This window comes from Caretta caretta, chromosome 14 (genome assembly GCF_965140235.1).
Source record: "Caretta caretta isolate rCarCar2 chromosome 14, rCarCar1.hap1, whole genome shotgun sequence".
Lineage (NCBI taxonomy): Eukaryota > Metazoa > Chordata > Testudines > Cheloniidae > Caretta > Caretta caretta.
The window spans coordinates 15,549,736-15,575,540 of record NC_134219.1 but is presented as its reverse complement, the minus strand read 5'-3'; the positions used below and the strand labels follow the sequence as shown (position 1 = coordinate 15,575,540).

General features: G+C 49.2%; 1 protein-coding gene across 1 annotated transcript in view; it reads right to left on the bottom strand.

Annotated features, from left to right (window-relative positions):
• MYO15B (myosin XVB) overlaps window positions 1–25,805 on the bottom strand; it is a 76,828-nt gene that overhangs the window by 42,850 nt on the left and 8,173 nt on the right. The window contains exons 6-25 of the mRNA XM_048819236.2: window positions 25,590–25,686; window positions 23,818–23,921; window positions 22,139–22,202; window positions 18,490–18,603; window positions 14,431–14,592; window positions 13,958–14,071; window positions 12,634–12,692; window positions 12,411–12,534; window positions 10,364–10,459; window positions 9,627–9,758; window positions 8,950–9,075; window positions 8,579–8,656; window positions 7,716–7,864; window positions 7,381–7,426; window positions 6,763–6,887; window positions 5,716–5,833; window positions 4,930–5,105; window positions 3,413–3,506; window positions 2,818–2,820; window positions 457–531 (exon numbers count right to left, since the gene is read on the bottom strand). Coding sequence (XP_048675193.2) covers window positions 457–531; window positions 2,818–2,820; window positions 3,413–3,506; window positions 4,930–5,105; window positions 5,716–5,833; window positions 6,763–6,887; window positions 7,381–7,426; window positions 7,716–7,864; window positions 8,579–8,656; window positions 8,950–9,075; window positions 9,627–9,758; window positions 10,364–10,459; window positions 12,411–12,534; window positions 12,634–12,692; window positions 13,958–14,071; window positions 14,431–14,592; window positions 18,490–18,603; window positions 22,139–22,202; window positions 23,818–23,921; window positions 25,590–25,686 — 2,056 coding nt within the window. The remainder of the gene's footprint in view (window positions 1–456; window positions 532–2,817; window positions 2,821–3,412; window positions 3,507–4,929; window positions 5,106–5,715; window positions 5,834–6,762; window positions 6,888–7,380; window positions 7,427–7,715; window positions 7,865–8,578; window positions 8,657–8,949; window positions 9,076–9,626; window positions 9,759–10,363; window positions 10,460–12,410; window positions 12,535–12,633; window positions 12,693–13,957; window positions 14,072–14,430; window positions 14,593–18,489; window positions 18,604–22,138; window positions 22,203–23,817; window positions 23,922–25,589; window positions 25,687–25,805) is intronic.

Genomic DNA, 25,805 nt, shown 5'->3' with positions numbered 1-25,805 from the left:
TCCCCATCAATGCACATTATCCCATGGACTTGCCACACTTCAGCTCCCTTGGATGGACGGAAAGGGCTCCTCTGCCAGCTGGCTCAGTTATACACTCCCTGGCAGGGACAGACCTGCCGGATCATCCCTGAAGTGTGAACTCACTCCGTTATCTCTGTCACACTGCTGGAAACCCCAGCAGGCCCTCATAACTGATACGTCAGAAAAAAGAAAAGGAGTACTTGTGGCACCTTAGAGACTAACCAATCTATTTGAGCATAAGCTTTTAGTGAGCTACAGCTCACTTCATCGGATCCACAGTATGCATCCGATGAAGTGAGCTGTAGCTCACAAAAGCTTATGCTCAAATAAATTGGTTAGTCTCTAAGGTGCCACAAGTACTCCTTTTCTTTTTGCGAATGCAGACTAACACGGCTGTTACACTGAAACCTGATACATCAGAGTTTATCGACATACCATTCCTGGGCAGCTACCACTCTCCTGGCCACCTTTGGCCAGCGACTCCTCTCTCTGCCTGCTGTCCACACGCCTCTGGTATCAGAAGGAAAAGAAACGGCATGAGGGCATTTCCTGGGGTGTGCCAGGCATCTCGGAGGGGCAAATACTCTGGATTACCGGGTACTTCTAGCTACAGCTCCTGGGGATGTGCAGTAGCAGGCCTGCCATGTCAGCCGCTGGCATGTTAAAAAGAGAGGGTGAACACGGCATCTTCTTAGGATCTATCTACATGAGGGGGGCCGAGATTTGGCCACCACCCTTAGCACCTGCCAGAGGTCTCAGACCCCTCGCTCCCAGGATGAACACAATCAGAAAGGAGCCTCTGCCCCACAGCCTGCTCTCCAGACTGCCTGGCATTCACTGTCTCACAGAACACAAGTGACAGTGCCCTACAAGGCATTCAGTAACCAGAAACATGGCTCACCGCCCTCTCTCTTGGCAGCTGGAAAACCTGAACCCAGAGGGCCACCCCCTACCCCCGAGGGCAGGACAAGGAGTTAGAGGAAGCCAGGCTCCCACTCAGCTCTACTCTTTCCCAGTCTGCGGGCAGGGATATTCCACCACGTCCCACCCAATGCTACTCACCTGCCTCCTGCTCGGAGGCTGTGTGTCTGTCTTGCTCTCTCTCCTGTTTGTCTGCCAAGGACGTGTGGGGCTAGATGTGAAGGGACCAGGGCTGGGCTGGCCTGGGCTGGGAAAAGGGCAGGCGTACTAAAGTCCGCCCAGGGCAGTGCCACAGAGGAAGGAGCGGGGGAAACTGCGGTTCCAGCAGGCGAACTTTGAGACCTTTTATTGTTGTCACGCCAGGAGGGAGCAGAGCCTTAGAAAGCAAACACGGAGGGGAGGGCATGGGAGGCTTTGCTGTGGTTACTCTGGAGAGGGATTGGAGCAGAGCTGAGAGCACAGGCCTGCTCTGGGAGCACAGCACAGCCACCCTTGCCTGGCTACGCCTTACACTGTAGGGATTTTCAATGGGTGTCCTGCAACCATCCTTCTGGCCAAGGGGTCTCTCCTGTGCCTCCTTGTGAGCCCTTACACCCTATGCGCTAGGCACCTCCCCTGCCTCCAATAAGAAGCTGAGGTCCCACCTTCTGCAAAAGAAAACAGAGCAGCAGTGGCTACTGTCTCATGGCTCTTCGGCAGCCTACATGAAATGAGTTTGACGGTCTCATGTCTCATCTCTGTGGATGTGTGTCCACAGCACAAATCCACAGCCACTGTAGCTGGCACTAAGGAGCCTGGCTGTTGGCAGACAGGCCCAGGATTTAAATGGTTCCTGGAGTCACTCTCGGGGTTAGGACAGGAACACGCTGGAAGGGGTGGTGGGTGGGAAGCTTGTGTGATGGCTGCCATTTTGGCCATCACCGGGGATTGATCTGGCGACCTCCGAGCTAAAATAAAGGCACGAGTCACTACAGCTTGAGCTCAAGGCTTCGTAGTTGAGAGTTCTCACAGCCTCTCGCCCCCCAGCAGCTCAGGCACAGCAGGGGACACCACACACCAGTGACCAGGGGGTTACACTTGTGCTGTCTCTGCCGATGCTGAACCAGGTCTGTGGAGAGAACTTCAGTCTCCGGGAATCTCTCCATCGATTGGAGCCTTCCTATCCAGATTAGGTGTCTTTCTAAAATAAATGTTCCAGCTCCACCACCAGAGACGGGCTGGATGCAACAATTCCTAGCTGGCACCCTACAGCCTGGGTTACACAGGGGTCAGACTAGACTATCATAACGGTCCCTTCTGACTTTTAAACCTATAAATTGATCCCTCTCCTGAGAGTACGTGACCGTCCCTGGGCTGGATTCCAGGAACATGATTGGAGATGGGCAGAGTCATTGTCCCCAACTCCATAAACACTCCCCTAGCTGAGATTTCCTTCTTGTACGTGGTGGTGAGACCTGGCACCAGCATGTCTCCTTCTCCCCCCAGCACCAGGTGACCCTGAGAACCGGCTTAAAACCACCCTTGTTTAAAGCCACACTGCTGTTTACAAACTCGGGCTAAAAGCAACCAGACGTCAGGTTTATTTATGGTTTAAATTAAGCTGAGGTGACCACTGGCACCCGAGAGATACACTTCAACACAGCGAGCTGTTTGGTGTGGCAGCTCTTTCGATCAGGCAATCTCAGTCCACACTGAGCATGTGGCAGGCTGCCCTGCTCCATGCACAGACACCAACAGGCTTCTGCCTAAGCAGGGTCTTGATCAGAAAAAAATGTAGGCAATCACCTTCTATTTTGGCCTGTATCACTAGACACTCCCCTGTGATGGAATGAGGACCTCTTGTTATTAAACACTTCGCAGCCTTAACAATGGCACCTGCTTTGCTCTCAGTCGAGGGGCAGCCTCTCAAGCCCCTGTGGGACACAACCCTGCTCAAGTCACATCTCCCACCTTGCCAAGAGTGGGGTGCCCCCAGCCTGGGTTTCAGGCTCCTCTCCACCCTGCTGGCTGTGTTCTAGTGATGTGAGGCTGCCACTCAGCTCTCCCTGTGCCTGCATCTGCTGCCGGTTAGGCCTGTCCTGCCTGACACCCTGCATCCTGAGGCCCAATAATGTTTTAAAGCTTCCTTGTATTCCCGCAAGGCCTTGTTTGTAGCTCTTGCCTTTGGTGGCAGAAGGGATTTAAGGGGACTTGCCTGCAAAGTCTCAAATTGTCCCCTAGGGCTCCCTGTGCAGCAAGACAAAGATCAACCCATGTCCCCCACCCCTGCTCGCTCCCAGCCCCTTCTTCTGCGCTGAGAGTCAAAGGCTGGGAAGACCCCAGTGTCTAAATCCCAGAAACTATCTAAAGAGACTGCCCTGTCCCCACCCTAAGCACACATCCACAAACTGTGTCTGTATTATCCCGGAGCATGAATGGTCCCTGCAGCGCTGCTGCGAGTGCCATCTGCTCCTATACATGGTATTCTTACCTGGCAGCGCTTCCGTGTCTGCACCAAGGGCCTGGAGATTAAAACTACTGTCCCAAACTGCACCAGCATCATCTTCAGCCTCCTGCAGCGCTTCCTGAGAGCAGAGTGGGGGCAGGAGGAGAAGGGAAATTCAGCAAAGCAGGCCAGCCTGTGGACTAAGAACAGGGGCACAGGCCCAGTGCAGCTCTGGTGTAAGCAAGGCGCAAGCTCAGCAACACCAGAAAAGAGCAGGCTGCATTTGATTTGGCCTTCCTGGTTAGCCTGGCCTCCCCTAAACCGTAACAGCTCTGTCTGTTGCGGGGGAGGGGGCGGGTGTGGGGTTTTTTTTTTTTTTGTTTTTTAGCCACTGTACAGGCACAGGCCCGAGAGTGAATGCAGTTATACTAGTACAGCTGCTTATACCAGCAGAGTTTATGGCCGGTTCCCAACTTCTCCTGCAGAAGCACTTTTGTACCAGTATCACTGCGTGCGCGGCAGGAGGGTTTTGCCAGTTTAGCTATATTCATACGACAATCAGCAAAACATTTCGAGCATAGACAAAGCTTCAGTTTGCCATCTGTATTCATCGGGGTTGGAATTCCCAAGGGAGTTAGGCATCAAACTCCCAATGTAATTCAATGGGATTTAGGCACCTATCTCCCAGGGCATCTTTGCAAATCCCAGCCATTGCTCTTATCCATCCCCTAAAGGGCCACTACAGCACACAGGGGGATTAATAACCAGTTATGATAAAGTATCTGCCTTAGGATCAACAGGAGTCTGGTTAGTTATGATCAGAAGGAAAGATCCCTCCTAAGGATACAGGAACTATGGACGTGGGCCAAGGGGAGAGGCGAACTTTTTGGCTGTTCCTATGTGTTAGGAAGGACAAATACAGGGCACGCAAGATCCTGTGTACCACAGGACTTAGTGTCATATTTGAAATCATTTTCCAAGCATACTGATGGCCAAACATGGTGAGAGTCCCCACACTGTTCTGGCTTGTGCGAGGGCCGCCCTCATGGCCAATACACCAGGGACTGAACTAAATTGGACCGCTAAAGCTAAAAGCATGAGCTGCTACAGCTTGAGCTAAAAAGAGTCAAGGCTCCGTAGCCATGGCTGTACCAGCCCATATCTTCTGTGGACTGACAGAGGGAGGACCTGTAACACACACACTCACCTGTGCGTTACACTTACTTAAGAAACTCTGCTTCCAACTAGCAAGGGGGTTAGTTTGCAACATGAGAACTGCTGTCGGGGTTGTCTCAGTCATTGCACCCTGAATCTGTGGTTGACCCCGGGGAGCTACATCCCCATCGGTTAATGTTTGTCAAGCAAGGCTCTGCTCCTAGATGGACGAGCACACCAGGTGGGCAATCAAGACTGGCAGTGCCCATTCTGTCCCTGCATCCCACTGCATGTGGGGACACGGGGCTAGACCCTGAGTTACTGAATCTGTGCATGGCCCCCAGCAGGTGTTTATGCTTACAGCTGGCCACAGAATATGAGCATTGGTGTGGCCTTTGACCTCTGACCTTGCCTGGTGCCCCCGGAAATGAGCCTGGATGACCATGACCTTCTGCCGGAAGACCTGGAATTGCCTGCGGCTGAGGAGGCCTCGGAGGTTCCGCTGGAGGGTGACAACAGCCCAGCTCTGCTTCTGGTTCCATCTTCTCTCCAGCAGCTGCCTGGCCTTCTCCTTCAGGAAGACCTAGGCAGAGAAAACAGCTGCTGACCCCCAAGAAGAGGCAGAGTCTAGAATAGACACTGGTGTTTACAACCCCTTAACGTAACCCTAAACCCCCTGGAGCCATTGCTGCCCATCAGAATACAGGCTACCCGCTGACATGAGTCCATTGTTCTTAGATAAGGTGCCCCTGGGTCGCTATTCCAGGCCCTCACTCTATCTAGGAAGGGCTGGAATGGGGGGCTCTGGCTCAGGATTGAGGTACCTCGGGAGTGCCGAGTGTGGGGGCCCCAGACGTGGAACACCAGGGCATGCTGTAAGTTAGCACAGTGGTGCACACAGAAGGTAGGTGGAGACACAGGTCAAGACTGAGATGCATTGGCTGCCCAAGGGAATTAGTGCCTGCACTACAGCTGCCTACAGCCAGTGTTGTCTTTCCCTTTCACAGGCACTAACAATCTCCAGCTAAAAACAATAAAATAGAGGTCAAACAATAGAGATGGCTCAGACAGGAGACCAGTTCTCCCACGCATCTGTTCATGTGCAGGAGCTGACCACCCTACTTAACATCAGCAATGAGGGGGATGGACAGACAGGGCTCTGGGATCAAGATAGGGGAATCCTTAGACACCACCTTTGTTACTCCAATCTGATAGAGGTCCGAGGGGTCCCCCACCACCTGTGAGAGCACCGCGGCGCATCCATCCCTCTCCTGCGAATAGCTCTGCCCTTGGCCTGTCAGGGTCCCATACCTGAAAGACAAGGACAAAGCCCAGAATGCCCTGGATGACACCAGGAGGGTCAGGTAAGAGAACCAAGCCCAGCACTCTGGCAGCTACTCAAAATCAGGCACAAATGAGTACATTTGGGGTGGGGTACCGCTGGCAGCATATGTCATGGGGATATTTCATTAGAAACTGAACTGAGAACACTTCACAAAGGCCACCATAAAGCCATCCCGTGGAAGTGGTTTTCAGTTGCTATGGGTACGGACCTGCCAGCACTCTCACACATGAACAACTCCGCACACTGTGTGCCATGGGATTCCCCATGTGCAGAAAGTTACGTGTGTGTGTGTGTGTGTGTGTGTGTGCGCGCGCGCGCACTTGCAGGTTCTGGGGCCAAGACTGGATTTGAACTCACGGCCTACTGGTGAGAGCAGCCAATCTACTATTATCAAATCCTTGTGGCACTTCCATTTATTGATTTCCGATGTTTACCTTCCCAAACCTAGACACTTTAGAGAGAGACATTTGGGGAGAACATATTTTGATTTTTATCCACCAACATCTCCTTCTTTTATTTTTCTTACAAGGAAAGACATCAGCACTTCCCTACCTCACAGAGATGTTGTGAGGATAAATACATTAAAGATTGTGAGGTGCTCTGATATAGGGTTGCCAATTCTGGTTGGACGTATTCCTGGAGGTTTCATCATGACATAATCGTTAATTATAGATTAATCTTTAATTTCTGGAAACTCCAGGGCAATCCTGGAGGGTTGGCAACTCTACCCTGATACCACAGTATTAGGGGCCAGATAAGAACCTAAGATAGACAGATCCAAACAAGCCTGAAGGAGGTAGGCCCAAGACGAATAGCCACACCCCATAGCTTGCTTCATTCCCCTTGAGCTGCCTAGAAATCCCAGCCAAAAGGAAGAGAAGACAAACCAAAGTACCTGACTAAGAAGTGCTGGAATGGGATGCGGATGGGGTATCCCTCCTTCCTGATGTGGATGGCCTCCAGTATCCCAGAATGCCTCAGCTGACAAGTGACATATTCCACATCAAAGACATCAGACAGCTGTGATGTGAAGCCATGGGGAGAGGAAAGCCGGGGTGGACGGGGAAGAGGGAATGGACAGTTAGAGAGGTGGACCAATAAGAACAGCCACTCCTTGTTGGTTTATCCCCCCAAGCTTCCATGAATCCCATACAGCGATTTTGCCATCGTTTTTTGGTGGTATGCTCTCCACATCCTGACCCTCAGGTTTCTGGATGCAATTTCCCGACAGGTGTGAAGGAGGGACCATGTGGCATAGGTTGCGAGAGACAGAGCAGAGCTTGCAGCTGGGACCACTGAGTAGAAGTCACCGAAATCCTGCTCCAGAGAGGGTCTGCGCAGGCGGGGCAGAGGAGACACCTTGCAATGTCGTGCCCCACTAATGGGAGTGAAGCCCAGATGGCAGCAGGCCAAGTGGGGAAGACTGGAGAGCAAGGGAGTGAAGTCCTCTGTCTGAGGGGGTCCCCCAAAACCTGTGGCTGCTTCCACCACCTAAAGCAGGTGGTTTTCTTACCTTTTTCGGATTGGGCGTGATGCAGCGAATGAAGAAAGTATGGCTCCTGCAGGGCAGAGGAAAGGGAGGAAAACATTAACCTCCTCATTCCAGAAGCGTCCTGACTTAACCCCAGTCCATTTCCAGGGCCAAGGGAGCTCCCAAATCCCCACAGCGAACCAGTCAGTCTCAGCCACACAAAGCCAATCCTCCTTTTCTGGTTCTGTAGCCCATTCCCTGTCCCCCAAGCTTCCCAATCTCCCCTCAAACCAAGCCCTTATAGATTCTAGCCAGGGGTGACTCAAAGTAGAGCAGTCAGCTTGCAGTGGGGACAGTGCCATCATGGTGTCCCTCACCTCCTCAGCTTGGCTGTGAGATCCTGCAGGGACTGCTGGAATCGGGACACCAGCGTAGAGGGGTGATGCTTAAGCCCTTTGCCTCCCATGGCCAACACCCCCTGCTGTCCGTGATGTCCCTTGGCCAGCTGGAAAAGGTGGGACACCAGCTGGAAAGGAGATGGAAAAGGGAGATCGGTGAGTAACGCTCCCCTTTGTTCTATGAAATACGAATTTCTGAAATTATTACGGTCAAAGAATAAGGACCCATCCCCATCGTCCTCCCCCCAACAAGAGCAGGGCTAGGACTGTTCGCAGCCAGAGTATGTTCCCACCTTGCCCATCTGCCCATGGAGTTGGTATGGTGTATACTTTGTCTCCAATGCATTTAAAGGCGGGACTGTGGTTTCCCCTAGCTCAACAGAGCTTCTTATTGCCCAGAAAAAGAACTAAGGACCAACCCTGAGTGTGTGTATCAACTCCACCAAAGCTGGCACAATGCCACCAGGGTGAGCAGAGTCAGGTATTTGTCTCTGGGGGGGGAAAGGGGCGGGCGAGAAATATTGGAAAGGGAAGGGAAGGAGAGACGAAAAAAAGGGATTTAAGAGTCTGGAAGAGGTAATGAATAGAATTTGTTAATTCGCTGCCAGCATGCACCCTGGGCACTGCCATGGATCTCCCTGTGGGGCTCAGAGGGTAAGTCAGCGACGAGTCTGGCTTTAATGGGTCTATATCCATTGCTCAGTCCAGGTTTCCCAAACGGAGGTGTAAAGTTTCTTACTATTTCCCAAACTACCCCCCATCACCTGGGTCTTTGGGCTTCCCTAAAGAAAGCAATAAAGGATCCTGCATCAGAGCAGCATAACCCTGAATGAATACTGTACCTTGAGGTGACTCTGGGAGAAAATCTCAAGAACCTCTGGGTGCAGCTGGTCGTGGTTTTTATGCAGAAACTTGTGAACCTGTGAAGCCAAACTCTGACTGATCAGAGTATAGATCATCACAGCCAGACACAAAAACTCCGTCACTGTCAGATGCAGCCCAGCATGCTGCAAAAGTTCCCTTCAAGGACTCTTCTGACATATCCTATAATGACTCAGAATTAGCCCAGTGTAACTTGAGAACACCAGAGCTTTCCCTAAGAAGCACCCCGAAGCTCCCAACATACTGATGCCTTATTGCCTCCATCCCTAGTACACAGTGCTCACTGCTCAAGCTGCTCACAGACTGCTCCAGCCTGGTCCCAGGAGCTTACCTGGTAGGTGACAGGACCTGCATAGTGCTGCACGGTGAAGACTGGTGAAGGCAGTTTGGGCTTGCCGTACCAAGGGCTGTTTCCATGATGGTAATGGCACTTCTGGAGGAAGGTGTGGTCAGTAGCCTGTGCAGGAGATAGACACACGCCTCACAGTGTTTTAGCCTATTCTCAGATTTTAGAGCCATTGTTAAACTGGGATTAAGGTTGTAAATACATATCAGTACCTTAAAGGGAACCAGACACACCTTACACTGTATGTGTGACCCACTGTTCAGTTGTGTTATACTCTCTACCTCCTCCCCAACTGCTAGTGTATTTTTCACAGAGGGGGGTAAGAGTCTACTACAGCTACCAGCTATTAGAGTCATTCTTTTAGTTTAAGAGGTAGAAGTGAAATAGCTCTAGCTTTTCCCAACTGTCTTATCTCACAAATGTCTGCTCTACTACCATATCTTCCCCCCGACTCCCACCCCCGGCAAAATAAAAGGTAAACACAATCCATTTTAGCAGAACAGCAGCCCTGAGAAATTTCAGTAAAACTGGAGATGAATGAAGAGTGGGCATCAAAATCAGGATTCACTAGTCCTGAGTGACCTTTCTCCAAAGCCCACTGAGCTACTCTCCACTTCACTTGCTGTGCCAAGCATGTTTGAAAGCCATGATGCGTTCTTAACCTGAGCCAATGAAGTCTGGTCATCCAGGATGCGTAAAATGCCATGGGGCTTTGCAGCAATCAGATCCAGGCATGAATCATTGTGCATCTTGGAAATGGGAATCCAGACTAGCTCCTCTTGGGTGTATTCCTCCTACGGATCAGAGGTCATCCGGCCAGCCCCGCACACAAGCCATGAAAATGAGATGAAATCAGGGAGTTAGCAGAGAGATCCAATTGTTAATCAGTACTATTAGAAACTTGCACGGTAGCTCCCCCATCTTAGCCCATGGGACCCTCTCCTAAGCCTGCAAATGTTCTTTCTAATCTGTGAGGAGAGAGCTACACTAGAGCAGGAAAACTGGGAGCGTAAGAAATACTGAGTCTGGAAATTACACTGATTTCCTGTGTGAAGGCAAAGCAAAGTGAAACCCCTAAGCTGCCAGAACAGGCCTTAAAGTCACAGGTGTGATCAGGGTCTCAGATCTCAACTAAGTTGCTTATAAACCCTGTAAAACGGAGAAGTGCTCTAGCAGTCTCTCTCTCTCACACACACAATCTTACTGCAGAATTAGCACAGGGTCAGGAACAACATAACCTCAGAGACATACCCTCTGGTGGGAGCACATGCGTATTGGACGAGAGCACCACATCCAGTCAACCCCCTCCTTTCCTGCTAGGGAGCACCAGCCAGCTGAGACTGACTCGACTCGCTGCATGTGTGCCATTCCACACCTAACAGGGAAGGCTCTATTTTACCTCTTCCTGGGCAATGACTGTCTGGCTGAAGAAATGTTGCAGACGCTCATTTGCAAAGTTGATGCACAGTTGTTCCAAGCTGTTCACCCCCAGATCCTGCGGACGTGCGGGAAGACACATGCCTCACTCTTTTCTGTTGTTATTAATCATCATCGTTATCATGGTAATGCCGAAGGACCAACCCCAAGAATGGGGCCCCATTGTGCTAGGCACTGAACAAAGAGGACGAGGCAGTCCCTGAGCCAAAGAGCTGCCCTTCTGATAGATAAGACAGGCACAGGGTGAGGGAAGGGGTGAATGATGGGATGGCAGCAGACAGCATGTTAGTGCCATGATCTTGGGGGAGGGGGGCGCAGAAATTATTCAGAAAGGGATCAGCTAAATGGCAAGAAAAGGGAAGGGAGAGGGACACTGCAGGGAGTGGGGATGAGGGGGACAGGGCAGGCCAGAAGAGGGTCAGAGGGGCAGGTGTGGAGTAAAGTCAAGGTGAAGAGGTTGTGCTGCAGTCCCTCCTGGAGAGTGTGCAGAGCTGTACAGAACATGCAGTATCAGCCTCTGCTGACTTGAGCCCATAGTCCTGCCAGCCTGTTCTTGGCAAACCCTGGTAATTAGCTGGAGAAGTACAAATTGTCTCATTTCTGGATTGCCCTCCCGCTCAGCCAGAGGCGGGGGAGGATCTGGCCGGAGGGAGCTGCTTTATGTTCACAGGATAGACCGGACAGTACAGCCCTCTCTGTATATGGACAGCCAGGCGCGCACGCGCGCACACACACACACACACACACACACACCCCTTCCACAGTGCATGGATGAGCTACCTGCAAAAGAGTCCGAGTTCTCGGACAGACATAACTCCTACCCATGCTCAGATCTGCCTGTTCTCCACCCTCCGTGAGTCTGGGAAGCTCGGATGGGGAGCTCTTTGGGACAGAAACTGTCTTTTTATTTCATGCTTGTACAGCACCTGGTACAGTGGGGCTCCAGGAATAGATTAGGGCTTCGAACTGTTACTTCAATACATTAGTAGTCTCATAAGACTTCCATTATAGGTCCTGCTTCCAGAGTCTGATCCGAAGCCCTGTGAATCAATGGGAGTCTTTCCATTGACTTCAGTGGCTGTTGGGCCCTTATGGCATGAGAGCAGGAAACAGGGATACATGAAAAACAACAACAAATTAAAAAATAAAATAAAATAGTGTTAACCCAACAGAGTTTCAACTTCATCAGAGTGCCCAGGGGTGAACAGGCACCGTCAGGTTAAAAATCATATTCAACAAGAAACAAGTTTCTTACTTATGTTACTGGGAACAGCCAGTATTGAATTTTATTCTATTTTTAAATCAAGTGCATGTGTCATCATTTGTGCTGCCTGTTGACTTTTGGTGTTTCTCTGGGCTTGGACAATGAAAGTGATCTGGCAAGTTTCATTCTCCAGCTCCCCTCCGCTAGCACAACATGGCAGGGTTGGGGCTGCTGGGGAAGAGTTAAATCCAACCTATTTTCTTAGGAATTTATTTCTATTGCTTCTAGGTTCTGTAAGACCTTCTTTAACCAGAGCCTAAACACTGGGTTTAAATTAGTGTCTCGCTAACAGCCACACACAACTTTCTTGTCTTTCAACTACAACACTCTCTTTGGGGCCGTGCTTTTGATCTATATGCAATACAGTTTATGTGTTGTAAAGTGCCAGGTACTGTCATGACTTGGTAGAAACCGGAACAGATGTGTAGTGTGGATTCAGTTCAAGTTTTGGATAGAGACCTGGGCTTGTTCTGATTTAATCCCAAGTCGCTTGGCCATCTGCACGCACATATGAGCGTGCACGCACAGTGCCAAGCTAGCCCTAGGCATTATTATTTTTATAGCACTGAAAGTATACACGGTGCTTTACAGACATTCCAAATACACAGGACTCCACATTTTAGGGGACACTGTCTTCCCCCACACCCAACACCTATGATCTCCCCTTCTAGATTAAGAAATGAACCAGAAGCCCAAACTGCCCTTTCAATAGCTCCAAGACCATATAATGTAACCAGAAAGTGACCTCAAACCCATATATGTCGACAATGCCCAGAGAGCTGTCCATTTCCCCGGGGGCTAGCCACTCATTGATCTTCACCAGAAGCCAGTCAAAGAGCAGGGAATACAGAGCCTTGGCAATGGCATCCCTTGGTGGGGGAGAAGAGCAAAGCAAGTTACCATCAAGACAACACATTTGGGCTTATCTCACCAAACAAAGACAAAGAGAGAAAAGCATTGGAAGTTACCTGGCATCAATGGCACTTTCTACAGACAAAGGGGTGAATATATGATCATAAGACGTCACCTGGATAGAAAGAGGCACTATTTGTTATAAAAGGCTGATGGGAAATGTTTTTGTCCGGAAACCTGTAAGTAATTGATTCAACCTAACAAAGCTCTTTGCCTGGGAAATTCCTTGGATAAAGCAAAGTGAAAGTTAGAATAGAACATTATTAATAGGTCCCTTCATGGTCTGGGAGTCAGCTGTCAGAGATAGCAAATCAGGCCGGAATCTCATGTGCACTATGGCACACTTACACGTCTAGCAATATAAAGGGGTCTTACAGTAGGTGTAGATGTAAAGCCCACTTCAAGGTCTTTTTACATGGCCAGAGTGACGGAAAGGGGCCTTAGTGTAAATAAGAATGAAACCAAACAAATCTCCTCTATGACCCACTGCAGGAGTCACTTTCCAGTAGATTGCTCTTGCTGTCAACTCCCAGAGTTTAAGCCCTCCAGGGCTGGTGCCAGGTAGGGCGACCAGATGCCCCGATTTTATAGGACAGTCCTGATATTTGGGGCTCTCTCTTATATAGGCACCTACTACCCCCACCCGCTGTCCCTATTTTTCACATTTTCTATCTGGTTACCCTAGTGCCAGGACATTTTCATCAGAGGACCCACCCCTTCGGGAGCCTTCTCCCTCCAGCATACTGCCAGATCCCAAGTTCAATGCACTTCAGAGCCCCTGTAAGAGTTACTGCTTTGGTCAGGCTCTTGACTCAGTATATGTAGGGGATGGGGAGTGTTGGTAAATCTCTTAAATTGGAAGGTTTGGATGTTGACGATAATTAACAATTGGTTTGTGGATCCTAGGTCCCCCCAGATTTTAACTATAGGCACAAATATGAACTCCTTAATAAACAGGCCCATTTTGCAGCATAATTTAGCCTGGCCAGGGGTGCAATCAGTTGCAACAGGAGCATATCGCACTGCATCTCAATCCATGGCTACTGAAGACTGCATGCCATGGGAAAATGTGAGCTGCTCGCCTCTGCACTAGCGCAGGAGAAAGAAAATGTGCCCTTGCACAGTCTGTTCCTGGGAATGAGGAGCAGCAGCACGTTTGTGCTCAACTGGATAGGAGGCCTGGCTCTTCAGCTGCGACCTCCCTTGCATCACTCGGTAGGAGGCAACAGTAAAGCAGACGCCAGCAGACAGGCTGCTCAGATCCCTCTGCAGAAAGAGCACTGGGCTGGAGCACAAGCACTCCTTCTACACAATGCAACCTCAACACTGAAGTCCCTCAGGACGACGGGGAGCGGGCTGAAGGGGCCATGCGGTACTCACCGTGACTCGGTGAGTGACGGCGCTTTGGAGGAGATCTGCTGAGACATGCAGCAAATTGGCCACAATCCGGATTTCCGTGTCGCTGGGGATGGCTGCAAGGCCAAAGGATTCCTTCTAAATCATGGTGAAGAAGAATGCGTCCAAGCTTGTACTGGATACAGAGTCCCACACTTAAACAGCACATTTCTGCAGAGAATTGAACTCATCCCACTGCATAGGGGTGGGTCACACTGTAGTGGGCAAAATCTTGCCTTTGGCTTGTAGATCAGCTCTTCAGGCTCTAATTATCCTTTGGCAGCCCAGGCATCTGGGTTCTGCTCTCTATTTCTCTGAGCATTTGCCGCAGTCTTGAAGGAGGGGGATGGGCTCTAGATGACCGTGTGCAACTGAGACTACTCTCCCAAGCCCCATCACACGAGGCTGCCAACCTGTTCGATATTAGTCACTGCCAAACTGGTGAGGTGTTAACATACCTCACAGGAGGTAAAACAGATGTTCCCCAGCTGCAGGATGGCAGCCAGCACTGCCCAGATGGAGGTCAGCTGATCATCTGAGAGGCCAATCACCTGCAGAGCTTGCACCAAGACCACAAAGTCCCGATCGTCTTGCTTCCCCGAGAGGTCGCATGCTCTGCCCTGAGAGAACCAACGAAAGCCTGTAGTTGGACCCACGGCCCTTTCACACCAGCCTCTTGCTCCAACATCACTGCCCAGTACTAGAGAGGGGTCCAAATTGTAAAGCTCAGATCTGGGTTTCAGAGCTCAGGGAGTTGGGTTGGGCCCATCGGGGGGATGGAAAGGAGCGAGCAGGGGATGGGGTCTTGGGGAAAAGGGGTGGCGAGAGGCAGGGCCTTGGTGGTGGCACGGGGGACAGCGTCACAGTTCGGGCACCATTGTTCCCCCCCCCCACACACACACACACACACTTTTAGGGCCCTTCCACCATTCCTGGCCTCAGTGTATTCAGACCTGGCATATTAGACTGGGCCTCTCTCCAGGTTGGAGCTCTCTCCCTCTCCTGACACGGCATATTCCACACTGGGGCAAACATGACATGAGGAAACATTGCTGCTGACAGGAATTTACCCTGATGTCAATTTCCACCACCCCTCAGCTACTGCTGCTGTAGACATTTGTATATGAGTAGCAGCCTTCTCCCTTCAGCCCAAATCCTTCTCCCACTGGAACCTGCCCTACAGTCATGGTGACCTGCAATCTAACGCCACTAGAGGGAGCTCATAATCTGAATACATGTAGGAATGAGTGTGGGGAGAGGGGGAACCCAATTGGCTGCTTATACTAGGCTACACTTGGCCCCGGTTTGCATTGGGTTGGGTTGAGACCAGCAGAAGGAGATCTCTTCTTTTTGCCCAGTGTGGCCAGTCTCTTCTCTCTCAGGTTTTAAGCTCTTTGGGGCAGGTTCTCTCTTTATCTGCGTGTATTAGCTATCTGGGGTCATACGCCGGCACCCACCGCCCTATTCTCTGAATGGCACCATGCACATTGCAGGTGTTTCACAAACAAATGAATAAATCGCATGGAAATCAGGTTGATGCCACCAATTCAGCCTAGGACACGCCAGCAGGCTGAGCCAGAGCAGAAGGACCAGCTGGGCCCCTGAAGGGGACATCTCCAATGGCCCTGCCTTGTCAGAAATATAGCAGGGGAAACTTTAACTAAAACTCATAAAATGCCAGATGACTGAGTGATAAATAAGGGTTGTACAGGGTTTCTCCAACGGGAAAGCTTCAGACCGCAGGAGGTCTGAAGTTGAATTATTTTTCCTAGACCAGGCCTGGCAGCAACTTGAGGCTTCTCCAGATAAGAGGGGGTTAAATCACAGGTGATAGAATCATAAAACTGCAGGACTGGAAGGGACCTGGAGAAGTCAAGTCCAGCCCTCTGCGGTGAGGCAGGACCACGTAAGCCTAGACCATCCCTGACAGGGGGCGTCCAACCTGTTCTTAAAAACCGCCAGCGGTGGGGATGACAAAGGCAGAATGGAACTGAAAGGGGAGTTCAGCAGCCCCATATCAGCCAGGGTCACGACAAAGAGAGGGACCCTCGGTACAAAGGGGAGAATGGTCCCTCCCCTCAAACTCTAAGGCTCTGTCTACACTGAAAATGCTGCAGCTGCACCACTGTAGAGCTGTTGTGTAGACACTTACTATAGCAATGAATGGTGTTCATCCATCATTGTAGTGAATTCACCTCTCCCACCTCTTTCCAACCACCTAGCAGTATCTACGCTGGGGCTTAGATCGACTTAACTATGTCACACATGGTGCAAACGTTTTCACAGCCCTGAGCAATGTAGTTAGGTCAACCTAACTTCGTAGATTAGACCTGGCTTAAGGCACATAGGTTTGTCCTAGCCCATCAGACCACCGGTCTGGGCAACCAGCAGCACTCAACACCAGATACCTCAGAGCACGGAAAAAAGATACTGACGTTCATTGTGAGAGGCAGCATGGTCTCATAATGAGAGAACTGATCATGGTTCTATTCCCACCTCCACCACCAAATCTTACTGTGACCTTGGGCAAGTCCCTTCCTTGCTCTGTGGCTTAGTTTTCCCCTCTGCAAAAATGGCTCCAATAATACCTGCCCACCTTCACACAGTGCTTTGAGCCTCTGGGATGAGTGGTGTTGTAGAAGTGCTAAGCAAACATGCCCAGCAATCCTGCAGTGCTGCAAGGGGGCGGGGGGAGCTCCCAACTGACCCCCAACTCTGAACTTTGGTGGATCAAATAAAGAGAGAGAGAGAGACCAAGATCCAAACTATTCCTTGTTTTGAAAACCCAAAGTTTGACTGGAGAGGTTTTGCCCTTCTCCCCTAATCTCTTCCCACACTTCTCAACAGGCCTTACCATGTCAGTTCTCACTGGGACTTTCCAAGTACATCATTATCTGTAACTCAGGGGTTCGCAAACTTCATTGCACCGTGACCCCCTTCTGACAACAAAATTACTACATGACCCTGGAAGGGGGGCGGAGACCGAGCCCTGCTGCCTCGAGTGAGGAGGAGAGGGGGCTGCAGCCCAAGCCCCGCCACCCCGGATGGGGGTGGATTCGGGCTTCAGCTTCAGTCCTGGGTCCCAGCAAGTCTAATGCTGAGCCTGGCGACCCCATTAAAATGGGGTCCCAACCCACTTTGGGGTCCTAACCCACAGTGTGAGAACTGCTGCTAGCTAACTAAAATGTAGCACCTTTCTGCTTGGTTCTCCCTTCCTGCGGGGGTTGCTAGGGAAAGGTCTAATAATCTTCAGTTCAAGGAGAGATCTTTTAACATGCTGTAATTGTCTAATGTGAAGCTATTGAGCATGTTGAGCCATTAATTGCCCTAGCCTCCTAGGAACAATCAAGTCATTAAGGGTACTTGTCCCATCCTTGCTAGGAGGAAAGCTGATACTAATCTAATTATGGCTGAGGCAAAGACTGAGTCCTCAAAATGGCAGAGCTGTGTAAGGGCTGGTCTACATACAGGGAAACTGGCCAGCATAGCTGTAGCAGAATAATTACTCCACTTCAGCTATGCCAGTGTAACTCCTCTGTGTGGATGTTCTGTTTATTCCAGAATAAAAGTGATTCTTTCAGAATAATTATTTTGTTATAGCTATGCTGGTCAATTTCCCCACGTAGACAAAGTCCTTAACCAACACTGCCTTTTATTGCTTCTAAATGTACTGCCATTCAGTTTCTTCAGGTGCTTTGTTTTATTCCACAAAGGGTAAAGAGAGGGTCACTTGATCCAGCCCACATCACCCCAATCCTTTTTAGCCCACAGAAGATTGTGGGCCCAGGCAAAAGAAGGTTAACCTCACTGTAGAAAGCTGTTTTCCAGTGTTGCCAACTCTCATGATTTTGTTATGAGTCTCATGATCATTATTGTTTTCCTTAAAGCCCCAGCTCCTGTAGTCAATTGGATATGTGAGGATTTCAGCCTTCATTCTTAAAGAAAAAGTACATTTCTAGCCCTTGTGGCTGCGCAGAAAGCTTCAAAACATAACCCCAGTGCACCCTAAAGGCTCAAAAAGCAGAAGGCAAATTAAAAGAACACCAAAAATCTATTTTTACATAATTTCATGGTTTTTAGTGAGCCTGACTCATGGTTTTTGAACATTTGGGGTTGGAAATACTGGTTTTCTTAGGTAGGTGGAGCCATAGGGCCTCGGTGTTTAGATGACCCATATAAAAACAAGAGTCCCAATAACATGGCTTTTTCCAAGAGGCAATGGAACCTGAATGATGGGAGAGGGAGGAGAAGTGACAGGGACCAAGCCTCTCCATCAAAAAGACACGTTCCTTGGGTCAAAAGCGAGGGGGGCCCGGACAGTGCAGATGGCAGCCAAGATCCAAAACGTAACCGTGTGCCACCTCCAGGAGGGGCAATCCAGGAAGGAAGCACAGAGCTCATCATCTTACCTGTTTCCTGTTGGGTCCCCAGCACCAGGCTGATCAGAGACTAAAGTACTGGTTCAACCATGTCTCTCCCTTGCCTGCTGGAGCAGCTCGCTCCGCCCCCTCACTCACCTGATTCAGGTAAAAGTAAGTCTCTGCCTCGTGCAGGAAAAGCTTCTCCTTCTGCTCTGCAGGAAGCCCTGCCACCAGTTCATAAAACACATGGTAGCTCCTCTCGCCACGGGCCTGAAAGGAGATCGCTCACACTGTGGGCCAAACCTCTCGCTCCACCACCCCATCACATCTCAGAGCTACGGGAAGTCAAAACTTCATCAGACAAATCCCCTGAAGTACGGAACCCATGCAAACCTCCGGGCTCTGCAAAGCCAGGCTGCAGACTGCAAAAGAACAGGCTTGCTTTGAAGTTTCCATCCAGTGCCTCCTGTAACCAGGACAGAAACAAACAACCCCCTTCACAGGGCTCCCACTGCTGGTCCTTGCATACCCAAGCAGAGCAGGGGGAGAGAAAAATTAATGGAACTTTTAATAAACTTTAAGAAGTGTAGTTCAAGCTGCTGGGGATAGAGGGAGCTCTTACTCAACCATACTGGGTTCTCCTATCCCTACTGCAAATCTGAGCCAAATAATGCCTGTTAACTTCAGTAGGCCAGATTTTCTGTTGGTATAAATCAATGTGATTTCATGGACATCAGTGGAGCTACCCTGTTGTACACCAGCTGTATAGGGTTGCCAACCCTCCAGGATTGGCCTGGAGTCTCCAGGAATTAAAGATTAATATTTCATTAAAGATTATGTCATGTGATTAAATCTCCAGGAATACGTCCAACGAAAACTGGCAACCCTACGTGTGAACCTGGCCCAAAGGGCTTAGACTGATGTTAAGTTAGGGCACATTTTGTCCGTGTATCTTCGTCTAAGGAAAAATATACCTAAGTGGAGGATTTGTTACTAATCATCCATTTCTCCTGGGAAAGAAAAAACAGTGGGGGAAAAGCTTTCCAAAGAATGATAGAAACACTTTTACCAGCTTCTAGACATCTTTCTGGAGCTACTCTTGTTCCCAGATCGGTCTCCAAAGCAGTTTAACTCAACACATGCGCATGCCAGAACATTACTTGCAACAAATGTTATGCTGCCCAGTAGGAACACAGCAGTTTACATGGACTTTAGCTGAGCCTGGCCAACACGCCAGAGATTGAACTGGGGACTTGAAGATCTAAAAACATGACCTGCTATAGCTTGAGCTCGAGAGCCACAACTCTGCAAGCTGGATGCAGTAACAACTCTCATCCTCTGGGGAGTGACACGGGGGGGGGTACTGTAACACACACCTCATACATATTAGATTGCAAACCCTTTCAGTTAATACTAGGGCTGTCGATTAATCGCAGTTAGCTCATGCGATTAACTCAAAACAATTAATCGTGATTAAAAAAAATTAATTGTGATTAATCGCAGTTTTAATCACACAGTTAAACAATAGAATACCAACTGAAATGTATTACATATTTTGGATGTTTTCTACATTTTCATATATATTGTATTCTGTGCTGTAATTGAAATCAAAGTGTATGTTATTTTTTATTATAAATATTTGCACTGTAAAAATGATAAAGAAATAGTATTTTTCAATTCACCTTATACAAGTACTGTAGTGAAATCTCTGTCATGAAAGTGCAAATTACAAATGTAGATTTTTTTTGTTACATAACTGCACTCAAAAACAAAGCAAAGCAATGTAAAACTTCAGAGCTACAAGGCCACTCAGTCCTACTTCTTGTTCAGCCAATCGCTAAGATAAACAAGTTTGTTTACATTTACAGGAGATAATGTTACCCTCTTCTTATTTACAATGTCACCAGAAAGTGAGAACAGGCATTTGCATTGCACATTTGTAGCTGGCATGCAAGGTATTTACATGGCAGATATGCTAAACATTCATATGTCCCTTCGTGCTTCGGCCACCATTCCAGAGGAAATGCTTCCATGCTGACGATGCTCATTAAAAAAATAATGTGTTAATTAAATTTGTGACTGAACTCCTTGGGGAGAACTGTATGTCTCCCGCTCTGTGTTTTACCCACATTCTGACATATATTTAATGTTATAGCAGTCTTGGATGATGACCCAGCACATGTTGTTCATTTTAAGAACACTTTCACTGCAGATTTGACAAAATGCAAAGAAGGTACCAATGGGAGATTTCTAAAGATAGCTATAGCGCTCGACCCAAGGTTTAAGAATCTGAAGTGCCTTCCAAAATCTGAGAGGGATAAAGTGTGCAGCATGCTTTCAGAAGTCTTAGAAGAGCAACACTCCAATGTGGAAACTGCAGAACCCGAACCACCAAAAAAGAAAATCAATCTTCTGCTGGTGGCGTCTGACTCAGATAACGAAAATGAACATGCTTCGGTCCACGCTGCTTTGGATTGTCATCGAGCATGGACGCATGTCCCCTGGAATGGTGGTTGAAGCATGAAGGGACAGATGAATCTTTAGCGCATTTGGCACATAAATATCTTGTGACGCCGGCTACAACAGTGCCATGAGAACGCCTGTCCTTGTTTGTCTGAGCGATTGGCTGAACAAGAAGTAGGAGTGAGTGGACTTGCAGGCTCTAAAATTTTACATTGTTTTATTTTTGAATGCAGTTTTTTTTGTTGTTTTTTACATAATTTTACATTTGTAAGTTCAACGTTCATGATCAAGAGATTGCACTACAGTACTTGTATAAAGTGAATTGAAAAATACTATTTCTTTTGTTTTTCTACAGTGCAAATACTTGTAATCAAAAATAAAGTGAGCACTGTATACTTTGTATTCTGTGTTGTAATCGAAATCAATATATTAGAAAATATAGAAAACATCCAAAATATTTAAATAAATGGTATTCTACTATTGTTTAAGTGTGATTAATCACGATTAATTTTTTTAAATTGCTTGATAGCCCTAGTTAATACATTAATATGGCACTAGAGAAATAAACAATAGTTATGGGATTCATGCATTGTGCAGCGCCAATGTCAAACAGACAGCAGCAGTGAGATAATTTCTTTACCACAGTTCTAGAAATTGTTTGGCAATGGTAACGATGGGTTTAATCAAGTCAGTCATTGAAAATCACCTAATTAGATTTGGGTTTACTGAGAACGTGCTGAAAGTGCTGTAATGGTTGGACATTTAAAAAAGACACTACAGCTGAGTAAAGTGTTTGTGAGGCCTGTGATCTATCTTACCATACAAAAAAAAACAGATAGGGGGCTTGGATGGAGAAGTTGAATAGGGGCAAGGCCATCTGGGTTAGTCCATCATCTCTGGGCACCTATGCTCCCACGTCAATAGTGTCTGAACCCAGGCCCTGATAGATTTTTGTCCATTTCACAAAAGCACAGTTCACACAGTTCATCACAGCTGGCAGCATCTGCGCGGGGGAGGCCCAGGACTAGCCCAGCAGGGAATGCTGCAGGGCAGCAGAGTGGTGCATGGAGGGCTCCACCATAGGAGGGGCTGCAGACACCTTGATAAAGCTCAACCTGTGCCCTCACTAGATTCAGCCCATGTAGGTGACACATGAGGCTAACGCTAACCTGAAACTCTACTACCTTCCACTAGGACTAAGGGCTTGCCTCTTGCCATCTGACTAGAGAAGCTGCAGGCATTCCTTGCACTTGGTAATTAACATAGACCCTAACCCACAAACACAGCCTAGACATGCAGAGATTCTGACCTGTCTGGGAAAGTGGGGGTGGTTGGTTCTTACCTGAAACACAACGCGGGACTTTTCCAGAAGGTACTGGGAGATGGACGTACCCATCACGACCCCACTGTGTGTGCGAGAGAGAGGGGGGAAGGGTTCTGAGAGAGAAGACTGAGGGTTTGCTGGAGACCCATATACTCTGTACAGGGGGCCAGGCAGAGGGAGTCCTTACCCAGAGATACAAATCCAAGATGCAAAACTTGGATTTGAATTTCAAAGCCCATCGACTCCAAAGTTTAGAGGTCTTCAGAGCTGGGATCTTGGAGCAGCTCCATTATAGAGAAAGGAGCCAGCTCTAGAATATGCATCTGGATCCAGGCTTAGACTGTGAACAACCTCCCCAAATTCAGGGGCACTTGGATCTCCCTTCTCTACACACAGCAAACCAAAAAGATCCAGACTGAGCAATCCCCAAAATGGTCCCAGGTGTAACCTGTGCACGTTCCCTAACCATTCTCCACACATATGTGCTCACTGTTCCTTTGTGCTCCCTCATCTGTCTAGATCCACCTGTTGTCTCTTGTCTTATACTTAAATTGTACGCTCTTTGGGGCGGAGACAAGCTTTTTGTCCTGTGTTTGTACAGCACCTAGCACTGTGGGGTCCTGATCCATGACTCTGGCTCCTACGGTGCTGTAGGGGCTGGAGTTTAGGAGAGACCTAAACATTACATGGGAGTTATGCTGTAGGGATGGTTTTATTACAGACCCTTACTTATAAAGTATTTGCCATGTCAAAGTTATAGCTTCTAAGTTGACTCCTTCCCAGTTTCCACCACATGTACCCCAGGGCCCTCCCCAAGGAGGAAGGTTTGCAGCAGCTGCCAAGGCAATGGCGGAGCTTTTCCTGGAATGCGGTGACACAAACATGACTGAGCAGCATGGTAGGTGTGGACAGGTCAGGGGTTCTCAAACTTCATTGCACCGCGACCCCCTTCTGACAACAAAAAGTACTTCACGACCCAGGAAGGGGGACCGAAGCCTGAGCCCGCCCGAGCCTCACTGTGTTCTCACTGGTTCAAGCCCATGCTACAGCTCCACAGTTAAGACTGTTCAGTCCTCTCTGCACTGCAAGACTCAGCCATGTTACCAGAACCTCACCAGCTTCTACTGTGTTGTAACTGGTCTCAAACATGGTAACTTGTCACTCTGAAGCAGACAGAGGTCCAGCAGGCAGGGCACACTAGACTGGGAGTCAGGAGACCTGGGTTCTCGCTCTGCAACTGACCTGCTGTGTGACCCTGGGCAAGTCTGTTAATCTCTGTATGTTTCTGTTTCCCCTCCCCCATAGTCTCATCTATTTAAACTGTAAGCTCTTTGGGACAGGGACTCTCTTTCCCTGGGTGTATGTACAGCACCTAGCACAATGGAGCCCTGATCTCAGTGCTATTGTAATAAGGAGAGCACAATAGATAGGGGCTTGGTGGTTTCAAGCAGGGAAATCTTGCAGGTTTCATGTGTTCTTTTGTAGACAAAACTCAAAGCAAACCCAGCGGTGCAAGCTGACCCCGCCCCCCATAGAAAGTGTGGGGGAGGAAGGGCTGTTGTTGCACAACACCCCTGCACAACTCACTTCCCAGCAGATTAACACTGGATCTGTTCCTGTGCATGCCTGGCTCATTCTCCTCCAGCTCCAGCATGCATCACTGCATTGTTGGCTAAGGGCAGTGCCCTTTGACTCACGGTCTCAGGTGGATGTGCAGAAACTTCCCAAAGCGGCTCGAGTTGTCGTTGAGGATGGTTTTAGCATTCCCAAAGCTCTCCAGAATGGGCAGTACGTCACAGGGCTGGGAGAGGGCGGAGGATACAAGAACTTATATTTAACAACCAGATAACACTGTGGCATTGCCCAGAGACCAGGGCCCCATAGTGCCAGGTACCCTATGAACATAGAAAAAAGGGATGGTCCTTGTCCCAATGGCGTTGGACTGAAAGACATGACCAGAAACACAAGGTGTATCCAACACCCAGCCAGGGGATACAGCTCAAGGAAGCAGTAATACGATATGGAGCCTCTAGCACTAGGTCACTAACTGGACCCAAAGCCAGGCTGGCAGTGACTGATAGTTATTCCCACCTCACTGTGGACTTAAGCATGACATAAGTTGACCTAAGCATGACACAAATTGACCTAGTGACCTAAGCATGACAAGTTGCTTTTCAGTTGCTCAGTTCCTGACAGGTAGGTGCCAGCTTCACAAAAACCATCTCTGCCATAACTGGAACCTTTTCTGGCGATCTTGGTAGAGAGACAGTTCAGAAGCCTGAACAGACCACTGAAACCATCTTGCCCTTACAGATGGGCCTTCCAAGCCAGAGGGGATGTGTAGGATGGGGAAGCTTGTGCCGCTTCTACCGCTGCCTGTCCTGTGAACTATCGGCATAGGGTTCTAAAGCTGTGCACCAAGCACCCAAGAGCGGTGAATTCACTCTGCGTCCTTATACATTCAAGGAGGTTTTCAAAGGTGCCTACACCCCACTGACATCACTGGGACTCCAGCTTCTTTCAAACTACATTCCTGTAGGTCTGCACTCACGTGACCTGAATTCCAAATCGAGATTCAGGTCACGTGATCAGTGTCACTATCGATGGCTGTTGCTCACCCACAACAGTGGGTGAAAGTGAAGCTAGAAAATGTTCTCACTGGTTCAAGCCGGCCTTAGACGCCAGTGCCTGGTGCCCCAGATCTTAGCAGGCTGGTGTCTGGGCCTTGAACTGCTAGACCAGCTACCTTTGAAAAGACATGGTCTGAAACATGTGGCCCCCAGTGCTCCACTTCATGGTGAACATGGCCAGCCACACTCTGATGCCAGACACTCACGCCTCTTTCTCTACCTCCAACTTAAGAACAGACATGAACAGTGTGAGCCCCTGCTTTGCTTTTGTGTTTTTCAGTCCTGGTCAGCTTGATGTTAGCTACTCCATGCTGATCCATTCTATTCCATGTTATACTATTCGGTTTTTTATATTGTGCTCATCACCATAGTATCTGAGCACCTTCCTGTAGTGCATTACATAACATGACTATAAGCACACATCACAGTACATAAGCACCGACTCCGTGGGTGCTCCAGGGATGGAGGGCTGGAGCACCCCCAGAAAAAAATTAGTGGGTGCTAAGCACCCACCAGCAGCCAGCTCCTCCCTCCTAGCGCCTCCCGCCCACTGACAGCCCTGCCAATCAACTTCTCCCCCTCCCTCCCAGTGGCTCCCACCTGCTGCGATCAGCTGTTCCATGGCATGCAGGAGCTGGGTGGAGGGGGAGGAGCTGGGACGGAGCACACTAAGGGGAGGGGGTGGGACTGGGCAAGGTAGGGGCGGGAAGAGGAGGGGCAGGGGCGGGAATAGGTGGAGGGGAGCAGGGCCTGGGGCTGAGTGGGAGTTCAGAACCCCCTGGGAAAGGAAGAAGCCAGCGCCTGTGTCACAGTACATAGAAACATTAGCCACCCCTTACCTGCCTGATCCCAGGCCTGTCTTGTCTCTGGTACAAGGTGCTCAGGTACCGCATGATTGCTTTGGCAGCTTCCGTTTTACCTGATCCACTGTGCCCACTGGGGGAGAAAGGGATAAGGATCAGAGACGGCTATAAGAATCGGACTAGCTGTGCCTAGAGTAATTAGGCAAGATCTTCAGCTGGTGTGAGTCAGCATAGCTCTGCCTAAGACAATGA